The 20,706-nt window shown below is 36.1% G+C and overlaps 7 protein-coding genes across 7 annotated transcripts; 4 read left to right on the top strand and 3 right to left on the bottom strand.

Annotated features, from left to right (window-relative positions):
* Nucleotides 1–893: 893 nt before the first annotated feature.
* Nucleotides 894–2,027, top strand: BRETT_003089 (uncharacterized protein; the record flags this gene model as incomplete). The annotated part of the gene is made up of 1 exon (XM_041281603.1): nucleotides 894–2,027. The coding sequence occupies one exon, from the start codon at nucleotides 894–896 to the stop codon at nucleotides 2,025–2,027; it is 1,134 nt and encodes a 377-aa protein (XP_041139394.1).
* Nucleotides 2,028–3,876: 1,849 nt separating this feature from the next.
* BRETT_003090 (uncharacterized protein) lies at nucleotides 3,877–5,028 on the bottom strand (the record flags this gene model as incomplete). Its single annotated transcript, XM_041281604.1, has 1 exon — nucleotides 3,877–5,028. The coding sequence occupies one exon, from the start codon at nucleotides 5,026–5,028 to the stop codon at nucleotides 3,877–3,879; it is 1,152 nt and encodes a 383-aa protein (XP_041139395.1).
* A 2,130-nt stretch (nucleotides 5,029–7,158) lies between these two features.
* Nucleotides 7,159–8,724, top strand: BRETT_003091 (uncharacterized protein; the record flags this gene model as incomplete). The annotated part of the gene is made up of 1 exon (XM_041281605.1): nucleotides 7,159–8,724. The coding sequence occupies one exon, from the start codon at nucleotides 7,159–7,161 to the stop codon at nucleotides 8,722–8,724; it is 1,566 nt and encodes a 521-aa protein (XP_041139396.1).
* Nucleotides 8,725–9,068: 344 nt separating this feature from the next.
* On the bottom strand, nucleotides 9,069–11,642 carry BRETT_003092 (uncharacterized protein; the record flags this gene model as incomplete). Its single annotated transcript, XM_041281606.1, has 1 exon — nucleotides 9,069–11,642. One exon carries the CDS (start codon nucleotides 11,640–11,642, stop codon nucleotides 9,069–9,071), a length of 2,574 nt encoding a protein of 857 aa, XP_041139397.1.
* A 2,325-nt stretch (nucleotides 11,643–13,967) lies between these two features.
* On the top strand, nucleotides 13,968–15,749 carry BRETT_003093 (uncharacterized protein; the record flags this gene model as incomplete). Its single annotated transcript, XM_041281607.1, has 1 exon — nucleotides 13,968–15,749. The coding sequence occupies one exon, from the start codon at nucleotides 13,968–13,970 to the stop codon at nucleotides 15,747–15,749; it is 1,782 nt and encodes a 593-aa protein (XP_041139398.1).
* A 1,424-nt stretch (nucleotides 15,750–17,173) lies between these two features.
* On the top strand, nucleotides 17,174–18,976 carry BRETT_003094 (uncharacterized protein; the record flags this gene model as incomplete). The annotated part of the gene is made up of 1 exon (XM_041281608.1): nucleotides 17,174–18,976. One exon carries the CDS (start codon nucleotides 17,174–17,176, stop codon nucleotides 18,974–18,976), a length of 1,803 nt encoding a protein of 600 aa, XP_041139399.1.
* An 878-nt stretch (nucleotides 18,977–19,854) lies between these two features.
* On the bottom strand, nucleotides 19,855–20,520 carry BRETT_003095 (uncharacterized protein; the record flags this gene model as incomplete). The annotated part of the gene is made up of 1 exon (XM_041281609.1): nucleotides 19,855–20,520. The coding sequence occupies one exon, from the start codon at nucleotides 20,518–20,520 to the stop codon at nucleotides 19,855–19,857; it is 666 nt and encodes a 221-aa protein (XP_041139400.1).
* Nucleotides 20,521–20,706: the final 186 nt, after the last annotated feature.

The raw sequence follows: 20,706 nt of genomic DNA on the forward strand, positions 1-20,706 counted from the left end.
CACTTAATTTCTTTCATAATTTTTTGCATCTTTGTCTTTTTTTTAACCTTAAAAGCATGCAATGTATTTCTTAACAAGAACTTCAAATGTAATGAGCACCACGCTTAAAATTATAACACTAGATATTGCTAGTAGATACTAAGCACATTTTAATTTCTATTTGAGGAGACCTTATTAATTCAAAAAAGCCCGACAGTTTCTAGATTAATTTATAATTCAATAAGAATAAATTATACTTATTTTATCTAATCCAAGGAATATGGTGTTACACATTAAAGTACTGTATAAAGTCGTAGTTAAAAGTTTTATGTACACAGAATTTACATCTTGGTTACACAAAAAATTAAACAGGTATGCTACTTTTCTTGACACGAGTGCACCAAATAAACAAAACAACAAATCAATTTCAAAAAAAATATGTAATTCAAATACTAGTTAGCGATGGGACTTCTGAGTAGTCATCGTTGATGAATTGAGAATCTGCGTGTTCGAATCCTTTTTGTTTCATTGTGTGTTCCTAATTTAAGAGTGGGTAAAAAAAAAGGGAAACGCGGACCCTAAAAGAGCAAAATGAAATATGTATTTACGCAAAACGTAATCGCGATAATCAATTTATCCTTTGCGAAAGACAATCACCAGCAAAACGTAGCTTGTCGATTGGTTAAGAGCTATTATATATTTGAAATAAAGAAGGAGTACATATTGAATTGAAATAAAGTCTTGTGGTTATGTATACATTTAAAGAATCCTCAAGCAAACCAAGCACAACGCGACGGTCAACAATAACTCCTGCATCATTAGTTAATTATGAAAAGACAATTCAAGAAGAGGGAAAGGATGAGTCAAAAGATGAATCTCGCAGGCGATCTTTTTGCTACCATTTGGTAAATAACATGGAAGATCAGAAAAGACAAGACATTTTGGACAAAGTTGATGAAGTTGAAAGAATGATAACACTATCATTACAGAATATAGACAAAAATTTAAACCGATGTGGGAAAACGTTGACTGAGAGGACAATTCCTGCATTAGAAAATTACAACAAAAATTGTACTCAGGTGCTTCTGAATGTGAATCATTTAAAGGAATTTTTCGAGAATGCAATAAATACAACAATTCTTACGGGTCCCGCAAGGATAAGCTCAAAGCCTGAGCATATGCTCGAAAATAGTAATGAATATTCTCATTCTTTTGGCGAGGGATCTGAAGGTACGGAATCTAACTTTTCTAACTTAGATACATCCAATATTTCTAACCCACTAATCCTAAATACACCGACAAGATCCCGTCGCAGCGATTTTGAGCTTGATCAACCTAGGGTGAAAGCAAGTAGCAATGCCAGCTACTCGGAATTTCCAGAAGAAATTGAACGGTTAGTGAATGACAATAATAGAACAGAGTCCTGTCACACAGTAAAAACACAATTTAAGGAGTCAGAACTGAATATTAATACAGATCAGGCTAGCGAAAGCTCATTGAAGAGGCATAATATAGATCACAAACAACATGATACGCCCAGAACGCCAAAGACAAACAATTGTACTTTTTCTAAAGTGGTGAAGAAGTATGAATCACCACCATGGGAGGAACCACCTGAACTAGAGTCAGAAAAACTGGTTTTGCCTGTTTATAAAAAAAGACATACGACCTTATCTAATCCAAGTTTAGGAGAAGAAACAAATCACCCTCAAACGCCAAATTTTAAGCTAGACTTTTCTAGGGCAAGAAAGGGTACAAAAATTGATGAGCCACATAATATTGGAGGTATATCGTCAACAGCAAAAAAAACACACTGGGACAGTTCTTCGTCAACCTTTGAGGAACCACCCGAGATAACGGGGATGATTAATGGACCTGACGGCAAAAGCAATACCGTAGGGAATAAAGAAAATACAGATGAGGCACACAGGAGAGCATTTTCATTAGATGACGCAGAGAAAGATGAGTTCCAAAGTCCACCATCTCTTTTGACAGAGAGACTTGACCACGAAGCAGAGAAAAAGACAGATTTATTGGACAGCTTTTAGATGACGCTTTAGTATACTCAGCAGTATGAATAAGAACATAAGCGGAAATATTCAGAATCACAACATTATATATATTAACTTGAATAAGTAGTGATTTAATACAGAACTGCTCGACTTTCATGCATAGTTAAAACATAACGACAGAAGTGCTCCGCTAACAGCTACAACCGGTCCCACATATCAAATGCATTTTTAGACACAAGTTTTGCGATCTTAATAATACCATAATTCATTACCATGAGTAGATCTTTTTCCTAAAAGTTTTACATTATTTATCTATATATTATTTGACCGTTGCTCACTCGTATGATCTTAATAATTGGGAAATGACAAATCTGAAACAGGCGCGCAGCTCACACATCTTGGTCTAGATTTTAATGATTTGGTCAATTGTACTAGATGACATTTAACTCATCATTTTTTTTCTCTACAAATCTAATAGATGTTGACCTTTTTCGTTTAACCTTAATCCAATCAAGGACAACCTTATAGAATAGAGCTCTCTAATTAGTTTCAACTGCTTTTCACAAATTGCTTGATATTTTTACGCATATTTTTTTTCTCTGATCAACGTCGTCGCACTCCAGTCGTCGTATAGACAAATATATTCAGAGAGAATCCGTGCGTGTTTAGAAACAGGGCCATTATCAGATATAATTAATAGGGTACTTTGTGCAGATGGGGCATTGTGATGACCAAACATAGCTCCGGCACTTTGAATAACAGGAATCATGATTCAAACAAAATATCCGGCGAAAAGAGTTATAACAGGAAAACTAGATATCAACACACATATCATTTAAGGACACTATTTACTACATCAAAACGACTTCATACGCTTTATGTTATAGCTTTGCTTTTGCTACTTGCTATTTGCCTGAGGACTAAACGTAAAGATATTCTTATGAAAGGAAAACTGCGGTATCTAATAAAAAATGAAAGTCCATTTACTAATATACAGTCATCCGCACATATCTTTGGATCAATTGAGTCAGATCCTGTTGACAGATTCGTTCCTTTCAATAAAATCTCTTTATTGATTATAACTATACTTATTTTGGGCTTTGGAATACTTCTCAGCTAATGGCTGCAAGTAAGTGCATCTAGAAGAATCTTGCAATTTTTACTCATATTCATATACCCGTATTTAGACAAAATGAGATCACAGAACTGTTAAACAGATTCGAAGCAATTACATTTTAGATTTGATGAAACTTTATAGTTAGAATATAGTTTATGATCACTATTTATTATGTTCAGATAGAAGTGTGTTTAATGACTATTAGATAAGTGAAACGATTCAAATAAAACTAAATATTTGCTTTCTTTTCAGTGAACTCTACACATTTTCATTTTAGCCTTAATCTATTATTATTTGGCAAACGACTGCGTGGGTACAAATAATAATGTAATTACGACAAGTTACCAATTAGATTTTGCATGATAAAGAACAATTCTTTTTTAAATATGACAACGAAGGTAAAGCCTCTCGCAGTCCATGAAACGTAACCAGACAACTATACCAGGCATAAACAAATAAATATAAAAAGAAGTAAGACAAGAAATTTAAATAATGAACACCTTCATTCCCACCCGTCTGAAGACGATCTTAATTTGATTCAGCTCTGCATACCTATCATGTACAGCAAAGGGAAGGGCACATAAAGCATGCAAAAGGCAAGCAAGAGACCGTAGAGTAAAAAACAAGAATTCATTTTTAAATGAAGACGATAACAAGCTCACCGAAGACTAATGTGACCACAAAACAAAATACGCACAAGTGTACCTTCGCAGAATATGATTAATGCAAAGCCAAACAGAAGAAAGAAGGCAAACATAACAAAGACACTTAGTTAGTTTTAGTCTTGACTCCATTCAAACCCAGCTCTTCCTCAGTACCATAAACTCTGTCATCTTTAGGTCCCTCAACTTCAAGCCTGATCTTATTCATCTCTTTAGCTTGCTTAGACCAACTATCTCCCTTTCTGGCACTCTTATCAAACAAATCAGCATCAGGCTTTCTGTAAGTACCACCAAGCCTGTCCCATAATGTGGTGAACTGACCATAATCATAATTGAAATAAAGGTGGTGAACAGTGTGACAAGCAGCACCATTTATAACCGGATCATTGGATAGATATTGACCATCATGAATCATAACGGTCCAGAAATTCACAAACGTGAACATAAATAGATAAATAACTTTGTGTAGTGGGAAAAGGAATGGATACCAGTGATATGGTAGGGACTGGAAGTAGCCATCAACAGGGTTGAAAGCATGCGAAGCATATGGTGTACACACAATCCATTTGTGGTGAGCCTTATGCAAAGCTTTATACACTCTTGGCCAGTGCAACCATCTGTGAATGAAATAAATACCGGCATCAGTAAACATAATAGAGGCTGGAATCTGGAATAAGAATGACTTCCATCCTCCCGTCTGCTCATTGATGTCATAATACAAGAAAGAATAGCCGTGCAATTCTGAAAGGAACCATGGAACAGTCAACAACACCATGACGGGAATAGCCTCACTGGCAAGCTTAATCTCCATTGACATTTGATTTTTCAAATAAAGGGGATGGTTAAAGTTACTCTTATCATAAACAAATATGAAAGAAAAAGTTGCAACAGTGAAGTATAACAACCAGCCAAAAATAGACATCATCACAAACAACGATAATGTTTGCCTTATAATACTAAATCTAGGCAAAAGAGACGCATAAGTGTAATCAGTTTCACCGAACCAATGATATGGCGCATTAAGTCCATAGATCAGTTTTGATGATGGTGTGTCGATTAAACTCTTGCTTATAAGCTTGTGAAGTTTGGTCTTCTGAGTATATTCGATAGCAGTTTTCGTACCGTTATCAATAATCTCGGCCCACTGCTGGACGAAGGCTGGAGCCTCTGGCAGATTTTGTTCTAATGATTTCGGCAACCACTTAGCATACAGCTTATCCAAGAAAGCGTAATCCAAAACCTCCAAAACTAAATCCATTTTATTTCAATAAGTCTCTTGTGTATTTACTTCCTATATTTTATGAAAGCAAATTGTGGTAGAGTTCTAGAGATTGTGATAAGTTGTAAATTTATTTGATGGAAATTAAGGTTTATAAATACTAGATGCAGTTCTAAATTCTCAGGCACTTAAAGTTTAATTGGCACGAGAAAAAAAAATTCACGCACAATTTGTATAGTGCTAAACGACCTACAGAACATAGTGTGATCCACGTTGCACACCTCGTATAGCAACGAAAAATATTATCATGGCCTGACAAAAACAGACAATGCAAATGTTGGGGAAATAACTATTATGGAAACAGGGCTCGTAAAAACATAAATTTCTCCCACTTATTAAAGTTTCATTCTTCTATGCTTTATTTTCTTGAATTTTGGGAAATAGACAGCTGAATTACATATGAATAGATCTTTAGTCGCAGAATTTTTGAGTCGGATTTATACTGGAAAGTTAAACGGCGGAGCCCCTTTCTATTGCCAAGTAACAATGCCCGCAATTATATTTTAATGCATCCGATATACTGCCCGTCTCAAACCGTCAGGATATTTCATACTCGTTTAAAATAAAGTTATTTATATCTTGCAATATTGTTGGAGTAGCTGATTATGATGTTGACAGTGAATAAATAAACAACACGCACACATGAGCTAACCAAACGAATGCCAACTTAAATTATGTGTAATTTTTGATATATCACGAATGAGGTTGACCAGTAAGATTTACCATATTTGTCTACTCCTTAGCTTTTTCCGAATATTTCCGAAAAAAATAAGGGTAAAAAAGTCTGTAAATCATAATAATTCCTCGTTACAATCCTTTCCAAAAGCCCAGAGGAAACGATGACAGATCAAGACTAGTCATACTAAAAAGCAGTATTTTGTATGCGTTCTTGTCGAGGTATAAATAAAATGAATACTCGATATAAATAATATAATTTTCCGATCCTTCAGATACAGAGATTCAACGGCCGATGATATGCAAATTAGTAAGTGACGTAAAGTAAGCTAATTTGAGTGCAAGAATCGACCAACATTAGTGTAATTATCATCTCTATGCTAAAATACTTCACTAATGCAATAAATACAAGTAATCATATTTTTTACGAATTTTGCAGAACATATTACCATCACACCAATATAAATCCAACGAAAAAAAGTATACAAAAGGACTCGTATATCTAAGTATTATATGCTTCGTATGAAATGATACAAAAATTTTAACTACATTTTTATGTAGACCAGGTCAACAAGCCTCTTCTTCTTCATCTACCAATCTCTGAAATGCTGAGACCGAGCAAGCATAGCATGGATGGTTATTTATTTTTTAATTTTTTTTTCTTTCGTCGCGGCTCGGGAAGCCGATAATAAAATTTCCGAATTGTATTTCCGTGATTGGCTTTTCGATTCCATACATTGCGGCGTGCCGATCGCGGCATTTATAACTGTAATTCATGTTGCTTTTCATGACTAGTTACAAATTTTGCGTAACGGTAAAGAATACGTCCAGAATTCAGGAAACAATACTGATAGCAAGTTAAAAAAAATTAAGGCCCTGTTATTTTAACACTTATTTAACGATAACTTTGTTTTCAAAGTTGCAATTCAAGTGCGGAAACTGTCCTTGCTTTCCATTAGCTCTTCTCCGAACAGGGAAAAGCTTTACAAATAAAATTCATTCGGCCCACCATTAATTAGTCGCTTGACCAATAACATTTTAATAACGTATCGTATCACGTGATGCATTATGTACTCTTGCAATCTTCTCCTTTCAAAATGAGAATAATTATTCAGATCCGATTGTCTCCCCTTAGTAATATATTTATTTCCACCGCAGGTCAATAAAGCAAAAAAAAAGACTATCCCATCTGTCCATGTAGCATCATAAACTGGGACATGGATAGTAGTAGTTTCACAAAAGTAACAATAAAAATTATGGAAAGTTGGTTGTCCAGATGTATATATTTATATTTTTCGCATATTCTATACATACTCGATTATAATTATTATCGTCATCATCATCTCTTTTCTTTCTTTTCTTTTTTCCTTTATGATAAAAACAGAGAAAGTGCTTTGTATGCAACAAAACAAATACATTTGCATGAATGCAGGCATGTTTTTGAGAAAGCAGTTATGGATTACAAGGTCGCCATTTTCCGTTCTAAAATGCTACGTTCGACACATATCTACTGCCTCTACAAGGTTTGATGCAGCTACTAAGTTTAACGAAGAGTCGCCAAACCCGGAAGATGCTGCAGATGCTACATCCACGGTTTTAACTGAGGCTGTAGATTTTCAGAAAAGAATACAATCGAAAAACAGATTAACTTGGTGGGAAATTCTTCGGAGGCGGTCAGAAAGAATTAGGAATGGTACCCACAGTGATTCTGATACTTTGAATGGTGTTAAAACTACTGCAATCACTCAGAAAACAAGAGGTGATTCATTTTCGTACATCTGCCTCCCATTCAAAGATGATCTATTTTTGAGGGACTTTTATATCAATGCGCCGGGAAGACTTAGATTTGGACATTTATTTCAAGATTTGGATGGATTGGCGGGACGAGTGGCCGCCAGGCACTGCATGCCTGCAGAGCCGATGAATGTTACTGCATCAATTGATAGAATATACGTCACAAAAAAGATTGATGAAATAAACAAATATAACTTTGTATTAGTGGGCTATGTCACATACACGGGCCACTCTTCAATGGAAATATGTATTAAGGGCTTCTCTTATACTGGGCTTATACCTAAAAAAATCACACCTGAAATTGTGAATACGGATGCCGATAAATGCTTTATTTCTGCTAACTTTACTTTTGCCGCAAGAAATCCAATTACTCACAGGGCACATAACATCAATAAAATACTACCCACGACGGAAAAGGAATGGGCAGACTACAAGAGAGCCGAATCGCACAACGCTGCAAAGAAACTACGTGCCAAATCAGAAAACCTAAACAAGGTTCCTCCTACAGGCAAAGAATCCCAGATGATTCATAACATGTATATGGCAGGAAAAGCTGTCAAAGCCTTAGATATCAAACCGGGAAATATTTCTTTTATGAGTGATACAAAGGTTTCAGCGACACAGATTCAACAGCCTCAGTATAGAAATAGGAATGGTTTCATATTCGGAGGATATTTGTTAAGACAAACGTTCGAATTAGCTTACTGTGCTGCTGGTGCCTTCTCACGAGCTGCACCGAGATTTGTATCTTTGGATAATACTACATTTAAGGCGCCAGTTCCAGTAGGATGTGTTCTTTTTATGGATGCTGAGGTTTGCTACACGGAACACGTTCATGAAAAAGGTGAAAATGCAGCATCAGCTGTAGAGCTTAGTTCCTTGATGCAAGATTATGATACTGCGGCAAACCATGTTAGCAAGGACCTTCACGAATTAATTAGTTCTCCAGGAACTTTAATTCAAGTCAAAGTTGTTACTAAGACGAGATCATTAAGTGATGCTAGACATTTTACTGAGAGTGGTAATTTTGTTTATTCTTTCTTTGTGCCAAGAGATGCTTCGGGAACATTTGATTCACCCGGCTATTCCTCTGTTATTCCTGTGAGTTATGGCGAGATGATCGATTATGTAGAAGGCAGAAGAAGAGCGTACGAAACTGCGGATTACGCACAGCAACTCAAAATGAACGGGGAAATGGAGTATTAAATGTTGAAAAGGACAAGGTGAATAAGCTTCGTCATAATATTGCTTTGGATGTAGCATTTTCTCTTTTTGATTTCTACTTTCTTACTTACAAATATAATATCAGGTCGACAACAAAAAAAATGCGTAAGAAGAAATTAACGCAATAACCAATCGTTATTGAAAGCATACATTTTAAATACTAGTGTTATACCCTTTTGCCACAAATATGTATATACATGCATATATTCATATATATATTTTTGTAGAATATCCGAAAATTGGGTGACTCGAACAAATATTATATTCAAATCTCTATAAGTCCCAATGCGTGGATTTCAATATTCCGAATAGTAACCAGATCACCACTAGTTTTCGATGACTCCCCGTCGTGGAGAATCATCCACTCTTGTTGGCGTTACCACACGTCTTTCAGGTGATCTACGTTGATTAAAATTCACCAACTGTGCCGATGAAGACGAAGATGAAGGGAAATGTGAGGAAGAAGTGGTTGTCGAGGATGACGAATTAACACCCGTTGAACTAGAGGAGTATGTACCGATTCCTGTACTGTCAGAATTGGTAGTGGCAGTATGATCACCATCTTTAACATCATTTGAACCTTGACTTGATGTAGAAGTTAAGAGTTCTATGTTGGAAGAAGGATCAGATACGCTATAATATGCACTTTCAGAATAGCTTTGTTGTGTAGTAGATGGTGTTAACGGCGATGATGTGTTTACGCTAGCCCCGGCACCGTTTTCCTCACTGTCGGGGTTGCTTGAGCTCACACCTGTACTACGAGCGATGCTTTTCACCCGACTATTTCTGTAACTCGTTATAAGATTTGTGTTGCTGAGATTATTACCATTCAAATCAGGAGAAGTTCCAGGTTGCAAAATGAGATTCATTTGAGATCGTCGTTGCAGGTTCGGATCATCAACAACATTCATTGTCAATAAATCATTTGTTGTAACAGTTGCAAGAGAATTCAATGAATCTCTTGGTCTCCAATTTGCTTTTCCAGAAGTTCTTCTCCACGAATTGACAATATCCGAACCATGACTCTTAATCTTAGCTTGTCCAAAGCTGCCACTGCCTTGCTTATTGCTACCAGAACCGCCTGCGTTAGAGCGTGATTTGATTATGGTACCAGACATCGATGTGTTAAGATTTTTCCCACTTGCATCAACGTTTGTCATCGAAGATGAAGTAGAACCATTAGATCCACTATCCATCTTCTCTGTATTATCATTTGTTGTCTTTTGGCCGGATGTATCCGGAGAGCTAAGAGTAGCATTACTTTCATTATCTCCACCAACAGGTCCTCCCGCATTACCATTCGGAGTGTTCGACACAGTCATGACATCTTTTTCTGCATCATTATCTTTATAATGCCTGCGCTTCCAACAACAGTAAAATATTCCAGCAGCGATGATTATAGCCAAAATAGGGAGTGAGACACCTAAACCAATTGCCAACTTTCTATTCACATCGGAAGAATGACTTGTGTGTGCTACAGATGTGGCAGAAGGTTTTGAAGACGTCGCAGTGGGAGCAGAACTGGAGCTCAGTGTACCTGTGGTACTCGATGATGTGCTGGAGGAAGATACTGTTCCAACACCAATGATATCAAAGTACCTAGTTTCAGTTAAATCGTTCATCTGCCCTTTTAAAGCAACTTGTGTAGACTTAAATTTATCAGGCACCCAACCGTTAAATGTGTTGTTATCTGTGTGAAATTCTAACCAATCCGATGTTGAATCCGATCCAACAACAGCTTTATTATAATAATAAACTGACTTAGCCTTCTCTGTACTATTCGATTCTGAATATGAAGCCGTCAACTTAGTGTAGCCGGGACTCTGTATGGTACTGTTGGAAATAGTATAATTAAAGAATGTGCCCCTGGTTGCATTAACATTGGGTAAGGTTTTAATAGTAAATACCTTGTTCGCAATTTCAACTTCAAACGATATGAATACATTGTCACCATACACATCAGTTACTGTGACATTCATTGAAGTCGTAGAGTCCGCATTTTTGGGCACATTACCAACTAAAGTGTTATTGTCCACAACTGAAACCCATTCCGGTCCATCGTTAAGCTGAACCGAAGATACATTTGAGGTATTTATTTGAGTACCGTCAAGATAAACTGAGTCTAGAGGAATTTTTTCGCTGAAGTTCTTTCCTGCGGTGGAATTAATCAACAACGTACTGTTATTCTCATAGACCAAATAGTGTCCACCTACAATAAGGTGAAAATTACCGTAGGCGGCCGAATAGCCTGCATAATCGGTCGCTATTAGAGAAATATCGAACTCTTGACTTGGGGCATTCACCGAATTAATTGCCGGGGCGACACCAGAAAAAGTCAAATTGGTTTCATCAAATGTGCACCATATAGGAAGGGATGTTTTGTTAGAAGATCTACCATAATAGGCAACAATAGTACTGTTATTAGAATTAAAAGTATCTTTGGAAAAGCTGACCATAAACTTTTCCTGTGATTTCAAGACAAACCCATCATAACCATTAGTGTTTCCTGATTCTGCAAGCTGCTGGTACAGATATTCTTCAGATTTAAGCCGCGGCCCAATTTTATCTGAAACAATAATATCACATTGCTCAGAAGTAGAACTTTGAGAATCATCTGTACCAGCAAGCGTGAAACTCACATTCTGAGCATTGTCTGGAGTACCAGAAAATGTTAAAGTTGAAGGATCGAAGGACAACCAAGACGGTAGACCGCTTGCAGAATAAACCACGTTACCACTGTCTGACCTGAAAGTCTCTGAACTCAACTCAAACGTATATGGTTCACCAACACGAGCAACATCTGGTAATTGCTGATCAAAAGGTAATGCTATGATAGTTTCAGCTGATGTAAGCAATAATTGACTGAATGACAAGAAAGACAGCAAAATACCTAAAAACATTTTCATTATGTTTCAAGGTAAGTGAACAATTATCTTCTGTAATAGGGCTCAAATTAGAGCTGAACTACTTTCCACTGTCTGCTAGAGCACGCCAAATATCCTTTTTAGTAACCTGAATAATAAATGGCGACGCCTAACTCTTTTTTCCCCAAGCTTGATATATTGGTTAATGCTTGCAATAAAATGTATCTAGCAGCAAGTCTAGTCTGCAATTCGTAATTAAAAGTTGGGAAATGTATGCGAGATCAAGAGGAGGGAAAAGAAAGATGATGTAAATCTTTTGATAAAAGAAGTGTATGATCAACCAATTCATAACATGAACGTGAAGTTACCAAAACTTCAGATCAGGTAAATTAATGAGATTAAAGGGGTCAGGAATTCAAAATTAAAGAAATAATTAATTATTCTTTCGGAAAACGAAAAGGGATATACACGAAAATGGATATTAATAAAACGAAAGGAGATGATCGTCAAGTGATGCGGGATGATGCAAGTAATGGCTTCCTCGTCATTATGGTTCATTCGAGCAAGCAAAAACAGTATAGACGGAATTAGAAGGGGCAAATAAAAATGCATTTTGGTTATTGAGTATGTGAATTTTCCCCCGAAAAGGAATTATTTCAACAAGAGACGGAGAAGAAGTGGATGAAAAACGACACTGCACAATAAAATTCAATTGTTCGTGAAATTTTTATGTGTAAAATTTTTTATAATTTCACGCGAATTGAAAAGCGCGTTTCACTTATATTTTCGAACTAGGACTTCTTTATTCAATACTGAAAATTACACTGTAAAAGGTGATGAGAACGCCCTATATATGATCCTGTAAGATAGTTTATGCTTTAAGTAGAAAGAAAAGTCATTAAGAGAGTGTGAGTGGTTTACAATTCAATTTTTTAGTGATTCATGAGTATGTCAAGCAGGGAAGAAAAACGCGGAGGAAATAACCATTGTTTGTTTGTTACTCATAAAAAAATAAAGGGACATAAACGTAACCAATTTGATGGAAAAGTGACAATCAAACGCGTAATGGTTAGGCACAACTTAACGTGTGTTTCATTTATTGCATTAAATAATAATAATAATAATAATAAGTGGAAAAAGAAGGTGAATCTGTATACAAGAAAGTTCATTTAGAAGCATAGGAAAAATGGGAGAAATTATTTTACCTTTTATTTTGTAGAAATATGTTTCCAAGCTTTTATATTATTCCATTTGGTCTTTCCGCATTGCAATTTTTAGTTATGCGTTTCAACCCGACAGACAGTGTACTAAGTAAAAAAAAAGATGCGTTGCTAGTTGCAATCCTTAAAAGGTACGGGAAGCAATGCTCTAAAGTTAATCACACTCCTTTATCTAAAATTTTTAATCGTGTCGTGTCCAGCCCCTTAATTACTAAAACTTATAGAGGCAAAATGAAAGAATAAGAGGTACCTAATAGTGAGGCAGGCTTTCTGGTGTAAAGTTGTGCTTTTAAGTAATCTAAGGCGTATTGAAACAGCTTTACTAAATAAAAGTGAATTGTTATTGTTACTGTTACTTTTATTTAGCACAATTTGGCAGTCACGTCGAACGACGTCAGACGTTGATGACCTTCGCTCACTTGCAAGAAGATTGGAGCCCAATTTATTCTCACTTCAAATATTCGGGCGGAAAATTTTTGTTAGCAGGGAGCGGATTTCTGAGCTTCTGGAATGCTCGTTAAGGAAGAGAAAATTCTTCAGCCGTCTGCGAAGGATTTTTGGGCGAAAGCATATTTACACACGGCGAAAATAACGGGGGTCCGTTAATTTGACATGTTTTTTATGTCACTATTTTCGATTATGGAAATTATTTGAACCCCCCTATAAAATTTCGATGTCAAATTCAAATGCCGTGGAAACGTTAATTATTCATAACAGTTTTTAATAGAGGAGCCACAGTTTGTTATACCTGATGAACATTGTTTTCAGGACAAAGAAATATACCGGCTTTTGTAACAAAATTTTAAGTCCTCGACTTTCCACCGGAAAAGCAACGGAAAGCAACAAGCATAGTCTTCAAGTTGAGCCCACACAGCAGCCATTTGCATTTACCTCTCGTGTAAATTAGCATATTTAGGGATAAAATTCACACGTATACAATGGATATCAAAAATGCTTTCTGTCACCAAAAACTGTGGATACTTTTTTTCAACTTAATTCAACTTCGAAGCATATATATTGACAGTTCTACGACGATATTTTCATTAGCCACCAGTTCCTTTAGGAAGAGGAAAAACATGTAAAAGCAGAAGAAGCAAAAATTTAAAAGCACACTGTTCGGTGTACACTTTCAGGTAGCATTATGTTGTCGTTTCTTAAGGGTACAAAAGACTTTTTTAAAGTAGTAATTTTGGGTATCGATGATTCAGGAGAAGTGAATGAGAAAGAACTTCAGGATTATGGTGACACAGAGCAGATTAATGACGGTGCTCCAGTTGAAAATAAATCACCTCTTGGTTATAATGTGAGTAATTTGACCGCATGCTATTTAATCATTCAGGGTGTTATTGGTACAGGTATATTTGCCACTCCAGCAACAATTTTGAAGTCGGTTGGATCCGTTGGTGCCAGTTATCTTTTTTGGAGTGTGGGTTTTGTTGTAAATCTTTTCATTGTTTTCATGTATGTTGAATATGTTACTTACTTCCGAAGAAGATCTGGAGCTCAAGTTGCTTACTTAGAGCAAGCCTATCCTAAGCCAAAATTTATGATTCCTGTTCTCTATGCTGCTGTTTCAGTGACACTTTCATACATTACATCCTCAGCCGCATCTTTTGCTCAGTACGTTTTTGAGGGGGCTAATTATAATGCAACAGCTTGGCAGGAAAGAGGGCTTTCTGTTCTTCCACTTTTCCTTGCTGCAATATTTACCATATTGAGTACTAAATGGAGTCTTCGTCTTAACAATTTGATTGGATGGTGCAAGGTGTGCTTTGTGCTTTTTATATCTTTCTCGGGATTCGCCGCTCTTGCCGGATCCACAAAAGCTCCGAAAAATCATGAGATTTTTAAGAATGCTTGGAAAGGAACAACCACTGATGGAAACAGCATTAGTAACGCTATTTTAAAAGTTGTGTTTTCATTCGGGGGAACACCGTATGCATTCACCGTTGTTGCAGAAACACATCCAAAGAATACAATCAGAACATACAAGTACTTTGTTCCATTTACCTTGTTCCTCATTTTTATCATGTATATTCTTTGTGTTACCGCATATTATGCTGGAATTGGAAACTTCAAAGAGATCACTGACAGTGGAAATTTGGTTGCCGCTGTTTATTTCAGGAAAATTTTTAAAACGCAAGCATCTGTTCGTGCAATGTGCGCATTCGTGGCACTTTCCTCTTTTGGCCATATGTTAACAGCATTTATCGCACACTCAAGAATTCTTAGAGAGTGTGGACGACAGGGTGTACTTCCATATCCAAATCTTTGGACAAGTGTCAAGCCATTTGGAACCCCAATATTACCTATTGTAGTGACATTATGTGTCAACTTGATTGTGTTGTTAGCCCCACCACCAGGAGATGCTTACAACTTTATTGTGGACTTGGGATCATATGCTGATTACATTTTTAATGTTTTGTTATCATTTGGTCTCTTTAGAATTAGAATGCAAAGAAAAAGACGTGGCCTTGGATACAGAGAGTTCCATATTCCAACCCCTCTACTTATAATAGTTTTACTTTGGTCCCTCTTTGTCATTGCCATGGCCTTTGTTCCACCTAAGGGTACCTTAATAGGAAGTGACGTTTCCTTCTTCTATGCCACATATCCAATTACAACATTCGGTATATTTGGTTTGTGTATTTGCTATTATATTGTGTGGGCTTGGGTTCTTCCTCACATTGGAAAGTACAAACGAAGAGTTGTTTCATATGAACTTTCTAACGGAGAAAAGGGACATAGAGTGGTTAAGGTCTCTTTTAAAGATATTGAAGCTTGGGACAAACAGCATGGACCTCAAAAGGATTCTTTAGTGGCAAGTGGATTTGATGATGAGCCAGAGGGAAGTTTAGAGACTACCGTGTGTAATGTTTCAGAAGGGAGTATCAAAGAAAAAGAAGCATCATTGACAAAATAAAAGTCCATACAATCCATATATAATTAATTTAATCATTCTCCAATTAAAAAAGTTACTTCATTAATTTAAAACACTAAGTTGTAGTCCCGTCTGTAATCAAGTTTAAAGTATTACTAGAAATGACTTCAAAACTCTCTGTTCACGTCAGCTGTATTGTTCATCCTATTTGGCGCAATTAATTATTCTTTCCACATCCTTTTGACCATAAGACATACTGAAACAATATGTTTAAAAAGCAATAAATACATCATAGTAAAAGCACTGTAACAATCATCTTATTATATCTTCAACATAATTTAATACTGGATGTACCTTAAACTTTTTTAGTACGGAGACACTATATATGCCTATATTTTTATAATCCATTGGGATTTCAGAATGGAAAGTAGGATTGTAATACATAAAAGATTCACCTAAGATCAAAGTTATTGGATGTACCGTTGTGTTCTAAGAAATAGTGATCCTAAATTGCTATAAATTCTTCCGAGGCACTGAATGAATCGTGTGCATTGAATGAAACTAAAAAAAAAAAGCGATGAAGCAACAAAAAAAAATAGTACCAACCTGCTTCAATTGGAACTCATTTGATCCTTATTGATTAACGAAATTGAGGAGAAGTCTGTTCGATAACGAGGCTGTGCAATATCACAGCATTGACAAATATAAAATTGATATCTACGGTCTTGATTTTAATTATCAGACACTAAATGCTTCATAATGATTACTTTTAGCTTTAAATCTCATATCATAAAGAAAAGAAAATAATAATGTAACTAACGATTAAAATGTGCCGTTAAAAAGAATAAAAAAATACATATAAAACAGTATAGAATAAAACTTTGATGTTTTAGTATCCTAAAACGTCAATAATTCCGACCAAATTGATGGTATTCTTTATCGTCCATTACCCTAAAATTTTTTGGCACCCCTCCACAGATGAGTTTTTTTCCTATCCGAAGAAAAAAAAATTACATCAACTTTTGACTGCTTTACTATCCGGGGCGCTAAAATTGTGATAGTTGAATTAGATCGTACGGCAAACAATTTTTTTTTGTCCTATCACAGAGAAATGGTCGGAAATATTAAACAATTGTGGATATTACCATATCTTCCTTTTTTTTTCTTGTTTCGACTAGATCAACTCTAACTAATTAGCTATGCACTACCGAGCATTCTCAAAATTTCTTCCACATAAATAAGGTGTAGTAGCGGCTAATTGTTTAGTATAATCGCTTATCACTAACCGATAAGCTGTGCTATACATCTTGAGTTCTGAAAAATATATTTTAAATGGAGTATTAATATATAAATATGAATATTGTACAAAAGACTTCTAGTATGACCATAAGTACCTTTTGCGAACGCATGAACTTGTCGAGTGCTTGTCTCAGTAGGACTTACAACCTTAAAAAAAATTTATCAATATGGCAAAAGGCTTTAATGCGTTAAAAACATTTAAGGATGTGTTTATTCCAGTTCCTCCTGTTAGAGCTATTGGTACCGCAGAGAAATCGATTGATTTTTCTGAGTCAGAAGCTGTTGGATCAGCGAGAACCGGAAGTGGTGAGAAGGATGATTTGAGTGAAAAGGGCAAGGATGGCGTCTATACCGTGACGGAAGCCAATGCTGAGGATATTGATAAAGAGGCCGCCCAATATTCACAGGGACATACACACAGACTACTTACGAACCGGCAGCTTCAGTTGATTGCTTTGAGTGGTACTCTTGGTGTGGGTATGTTTCAGAACACTTCCAAGGTGCTTGCAAATGTCGGACCTTTATCATTATTGCTTGGTTGTATATTTTGGTCCTTACAGGTTTTAATCGTCAATGTTTCATGCGGTGAAATGGTGGTTTACCTTCCAATCCCTTCACCATTTATAAGTCTTGCAGAGAGATGTGTCGATGAGGCTTTTGGCTTCATGGCTGGTTGGAACTTCTGGGTGCTTCAAGGTTCATTAATACCATTTGAAATGACCCTTTTCAATAGTTTGATTCATTATTGGAGAGATGATTTTTCGCCAGCAATTCCATTTGTGCTTGAGTTGGTGCTATATTTCTTTATCAACTTAAGTAATGTCAAGTATTACGGTGAAGCAGAATTTTGGCTTGGTATAGGAAAAATTCTCCTTGCAATGGGAATGATGTGCTTCGTCTTTGTTACAATGTTGGGTGGTAATCCTCTTCATGACCGGTATGGATTTAGATATTGGAGTACACCAATGGTTGAATACATTGGTACTGGTGCCAATGGTCGCTTCCAAGGGTTCCTTGATGCAGTATTCTGCTACGTTTTCCTTATTGCTGGCCCAGAATATATTAGTTACTGCAGTTGTGAAGTGAAAAATCCAAGAGCCGTCCTTCCAAATGCTTTCAAGTCTGTGTTCTATCGTATTATGATTTTCTTTGTTGGTTGTGCGCTAGCCACCGGAATTTGCGTTAAGTATGATGATAAGACACTTTTGGATGCTATTAATAATGGAGCAGAAGGAGCAGGAATTTGTGCATTCACTGTTGCAATGAAGAACTTAAAAATTTCAGTTCTTCCAGATATCGTTAATGTTGTGCTTTTGCTCACCTCCTTTTCGGGTGGAAATTCCTTTACATATTGTACTTCCCGTACGTTGTACGGCATGGCATTAGATGGAAAGGCCCCAAAAATATTTGCTCACTGTAACAGATTTGGTGTTCCAATTTATTCTGTGCTTGTTGCCCTTTGTTGGGGATGCTTATCTTTTCTACAGCTTGGTGAAGGCGCAAGTGTTGTTTTGGATTGGATTATAAACTTGGTTACTGCATCTCAAATTTTAAATTACATGGTTATTTTGGCAACATATATCAAGTTTTATAAGTGTGTCAAAGCCCAGGGTATAGATCGGGAAAGTTTTCTTTTCAAGGGATGGTGTCAACCATACTTAGCTTGGGTAGGATTGTTTATTATTACGTGCACACTTGGTGCTCAGGGATACTATGTGTTTTTGCCAGATTCATGGAGCACGTCAAGTTTCTTATTTTCCTACGTCATGGTGTTTGTGGATATAATTCTTTACATCGGATGGAAGTTAGTTAAAAAAACCAAGATCATCAAACCTAAGGATGCGGACCTTGTTACAGGCATGGCTGAAGTCAATGCCCATGAAAGATACTTGGAAAGCATCGGCGAACTCCATCCAATGAAGAGAAAGGGTTGGAAGGGGAAAATTGTGAATTTGTTCTTTGGGTATTGAACCCATCATTATGCTGGTCGCTATGTCCATTTTGTTTTTAATTTTTCATTTCTTTTCTATTGTCTGCGTTTCCTCTAACTTCAAATTGTGTCATTCGTGCTTTCACTTTTATAGGTCATAATTAATAGCATGTAACTATAATGTATTCTAAATATTAGATACATGAAACATTATTTACAAAGGTCGGTTTTGACAAAAAAAAAAGATAGTAGTGACTTGATGGGACAATCTTGATTTGCCAAAACATATTTCGTCTTAAGTATGGTAATTAAAATTAAAATAGGAAAATGTCTTCGAAGTCCAGGAAAGGGGAGGAAAAATAAAAATAAAAATGGTATCACAAAAATGCGTATGTACATTTCTGTTACAACGATGTCTGCATGGTGTCACTTCAATACAATAAGCTCTTAAGCATAATATGGGTAATATAATGTCAACATCATTTGCTCCGGAGTGTACGGAATTAAAGCATAAATATGATAGCTGTTTTAACAGTTGGTACTCGGAAAAATTTCTTAAAGGCAAAGGCCTTCATAACGAATGTGAGGATTTTTGGCAAGACTATAAGAAGTGCATTGAAGTACACATGAAAAAACAGGGAATAGAACATCTACTTGATGATGCCAGGAAAGAGGCTCCGTTCGAGAATGGTGGAACTCCTAAAGGGAAACCGACGCAACTTTCAGCAAAGGACAGTAAGGCAAGATAGTCATATATGCTTGGACAAACACATTTAGAGATATAAACCATCATAAATCAAAAATTGTATATACACAAACATTGAATATCCTCTTTTCTGAGGGTATTTCAAGAGTCAATGAATATAACCACAAAATTGCAATTATTCTATTAAATTTATAAATCATAGAAAGACAGAACTAATGATAATCATCGTAATCATCTTTAAACCCACTCGGAAGTGGTCGAGCTTCTTCCCCGCTTTCATCATCACTATCATCAAATGCATCAAACGAATCCACAGGTGCCAAACCAGGAGTAAGTCCCGGGACGCTAACTAATCCATTACTTACTTTTCCCTCGAACTGCACCTGCTTAAGCGACTTTTCACCCACCTTTTGAACATTTCTTTTGAGATATGATGAATACAGTATTTCTTCCTCTAAAGCTATGATTTCATGTTGATTATTTGGTTTCAATAAATTTAAACGTGATACATTTTCATTCACTAGATTGCCAACTGTTTGTTTGTCACCACTAGCCAATTTTCCTAAGAGTTCAACTTCCTTCCGGGTTTCCAAGTGCTTTCGTATCACAGCTTTTCTTTGCCTTTTTTCTATACTTTTCATTTTTCTTTGTAATTTTCTCTGTCCTCTCATTCTTTTTGTTTGCATCCTAATCCTAGCTATTTTTGAAGCGCCAGGACCGTGACCACTAAAGTCATCGGCAACAACTTTGACATATTTTTTCTCATCGTCGTTTGTATTATTTTGTATTGTAGACGCTGAAGGAATATATGATTCAATCAATTTATTGACAGTTGCCACGGTTGATTTCTTACTTCGGTTAGATTTAAAAGCACACATTTCAACAATTTTTCTTCACTGGATCTACAAGAATAGGAAGGATCGTTTAACGATAACGTACTTAAATAAGGGGAAGAATAAAATAAAATTTTTTTAGATGTGATTATTTTTCACATGGATAAGCAAATTTAAAAAGCAAATTTAAAGCGCGCACCAGAACCCCTTGATAACAAATATTATATTTTT

This window comes from Brettanomyces bruxellensis, chromosome 9 (assembly GCF_011074885.1).
Source record: "Brettanomyces bruxellensis chromosome 9, complete sequence".
NCBI classification, from domain to species: domain Eukaryota; kingdom Fungi; phylum Ascomycota; class Pichiomycetes; order Pichiales; family Pichiaceae; genus Brettanomyces; species Brettanomyces bruxellensis.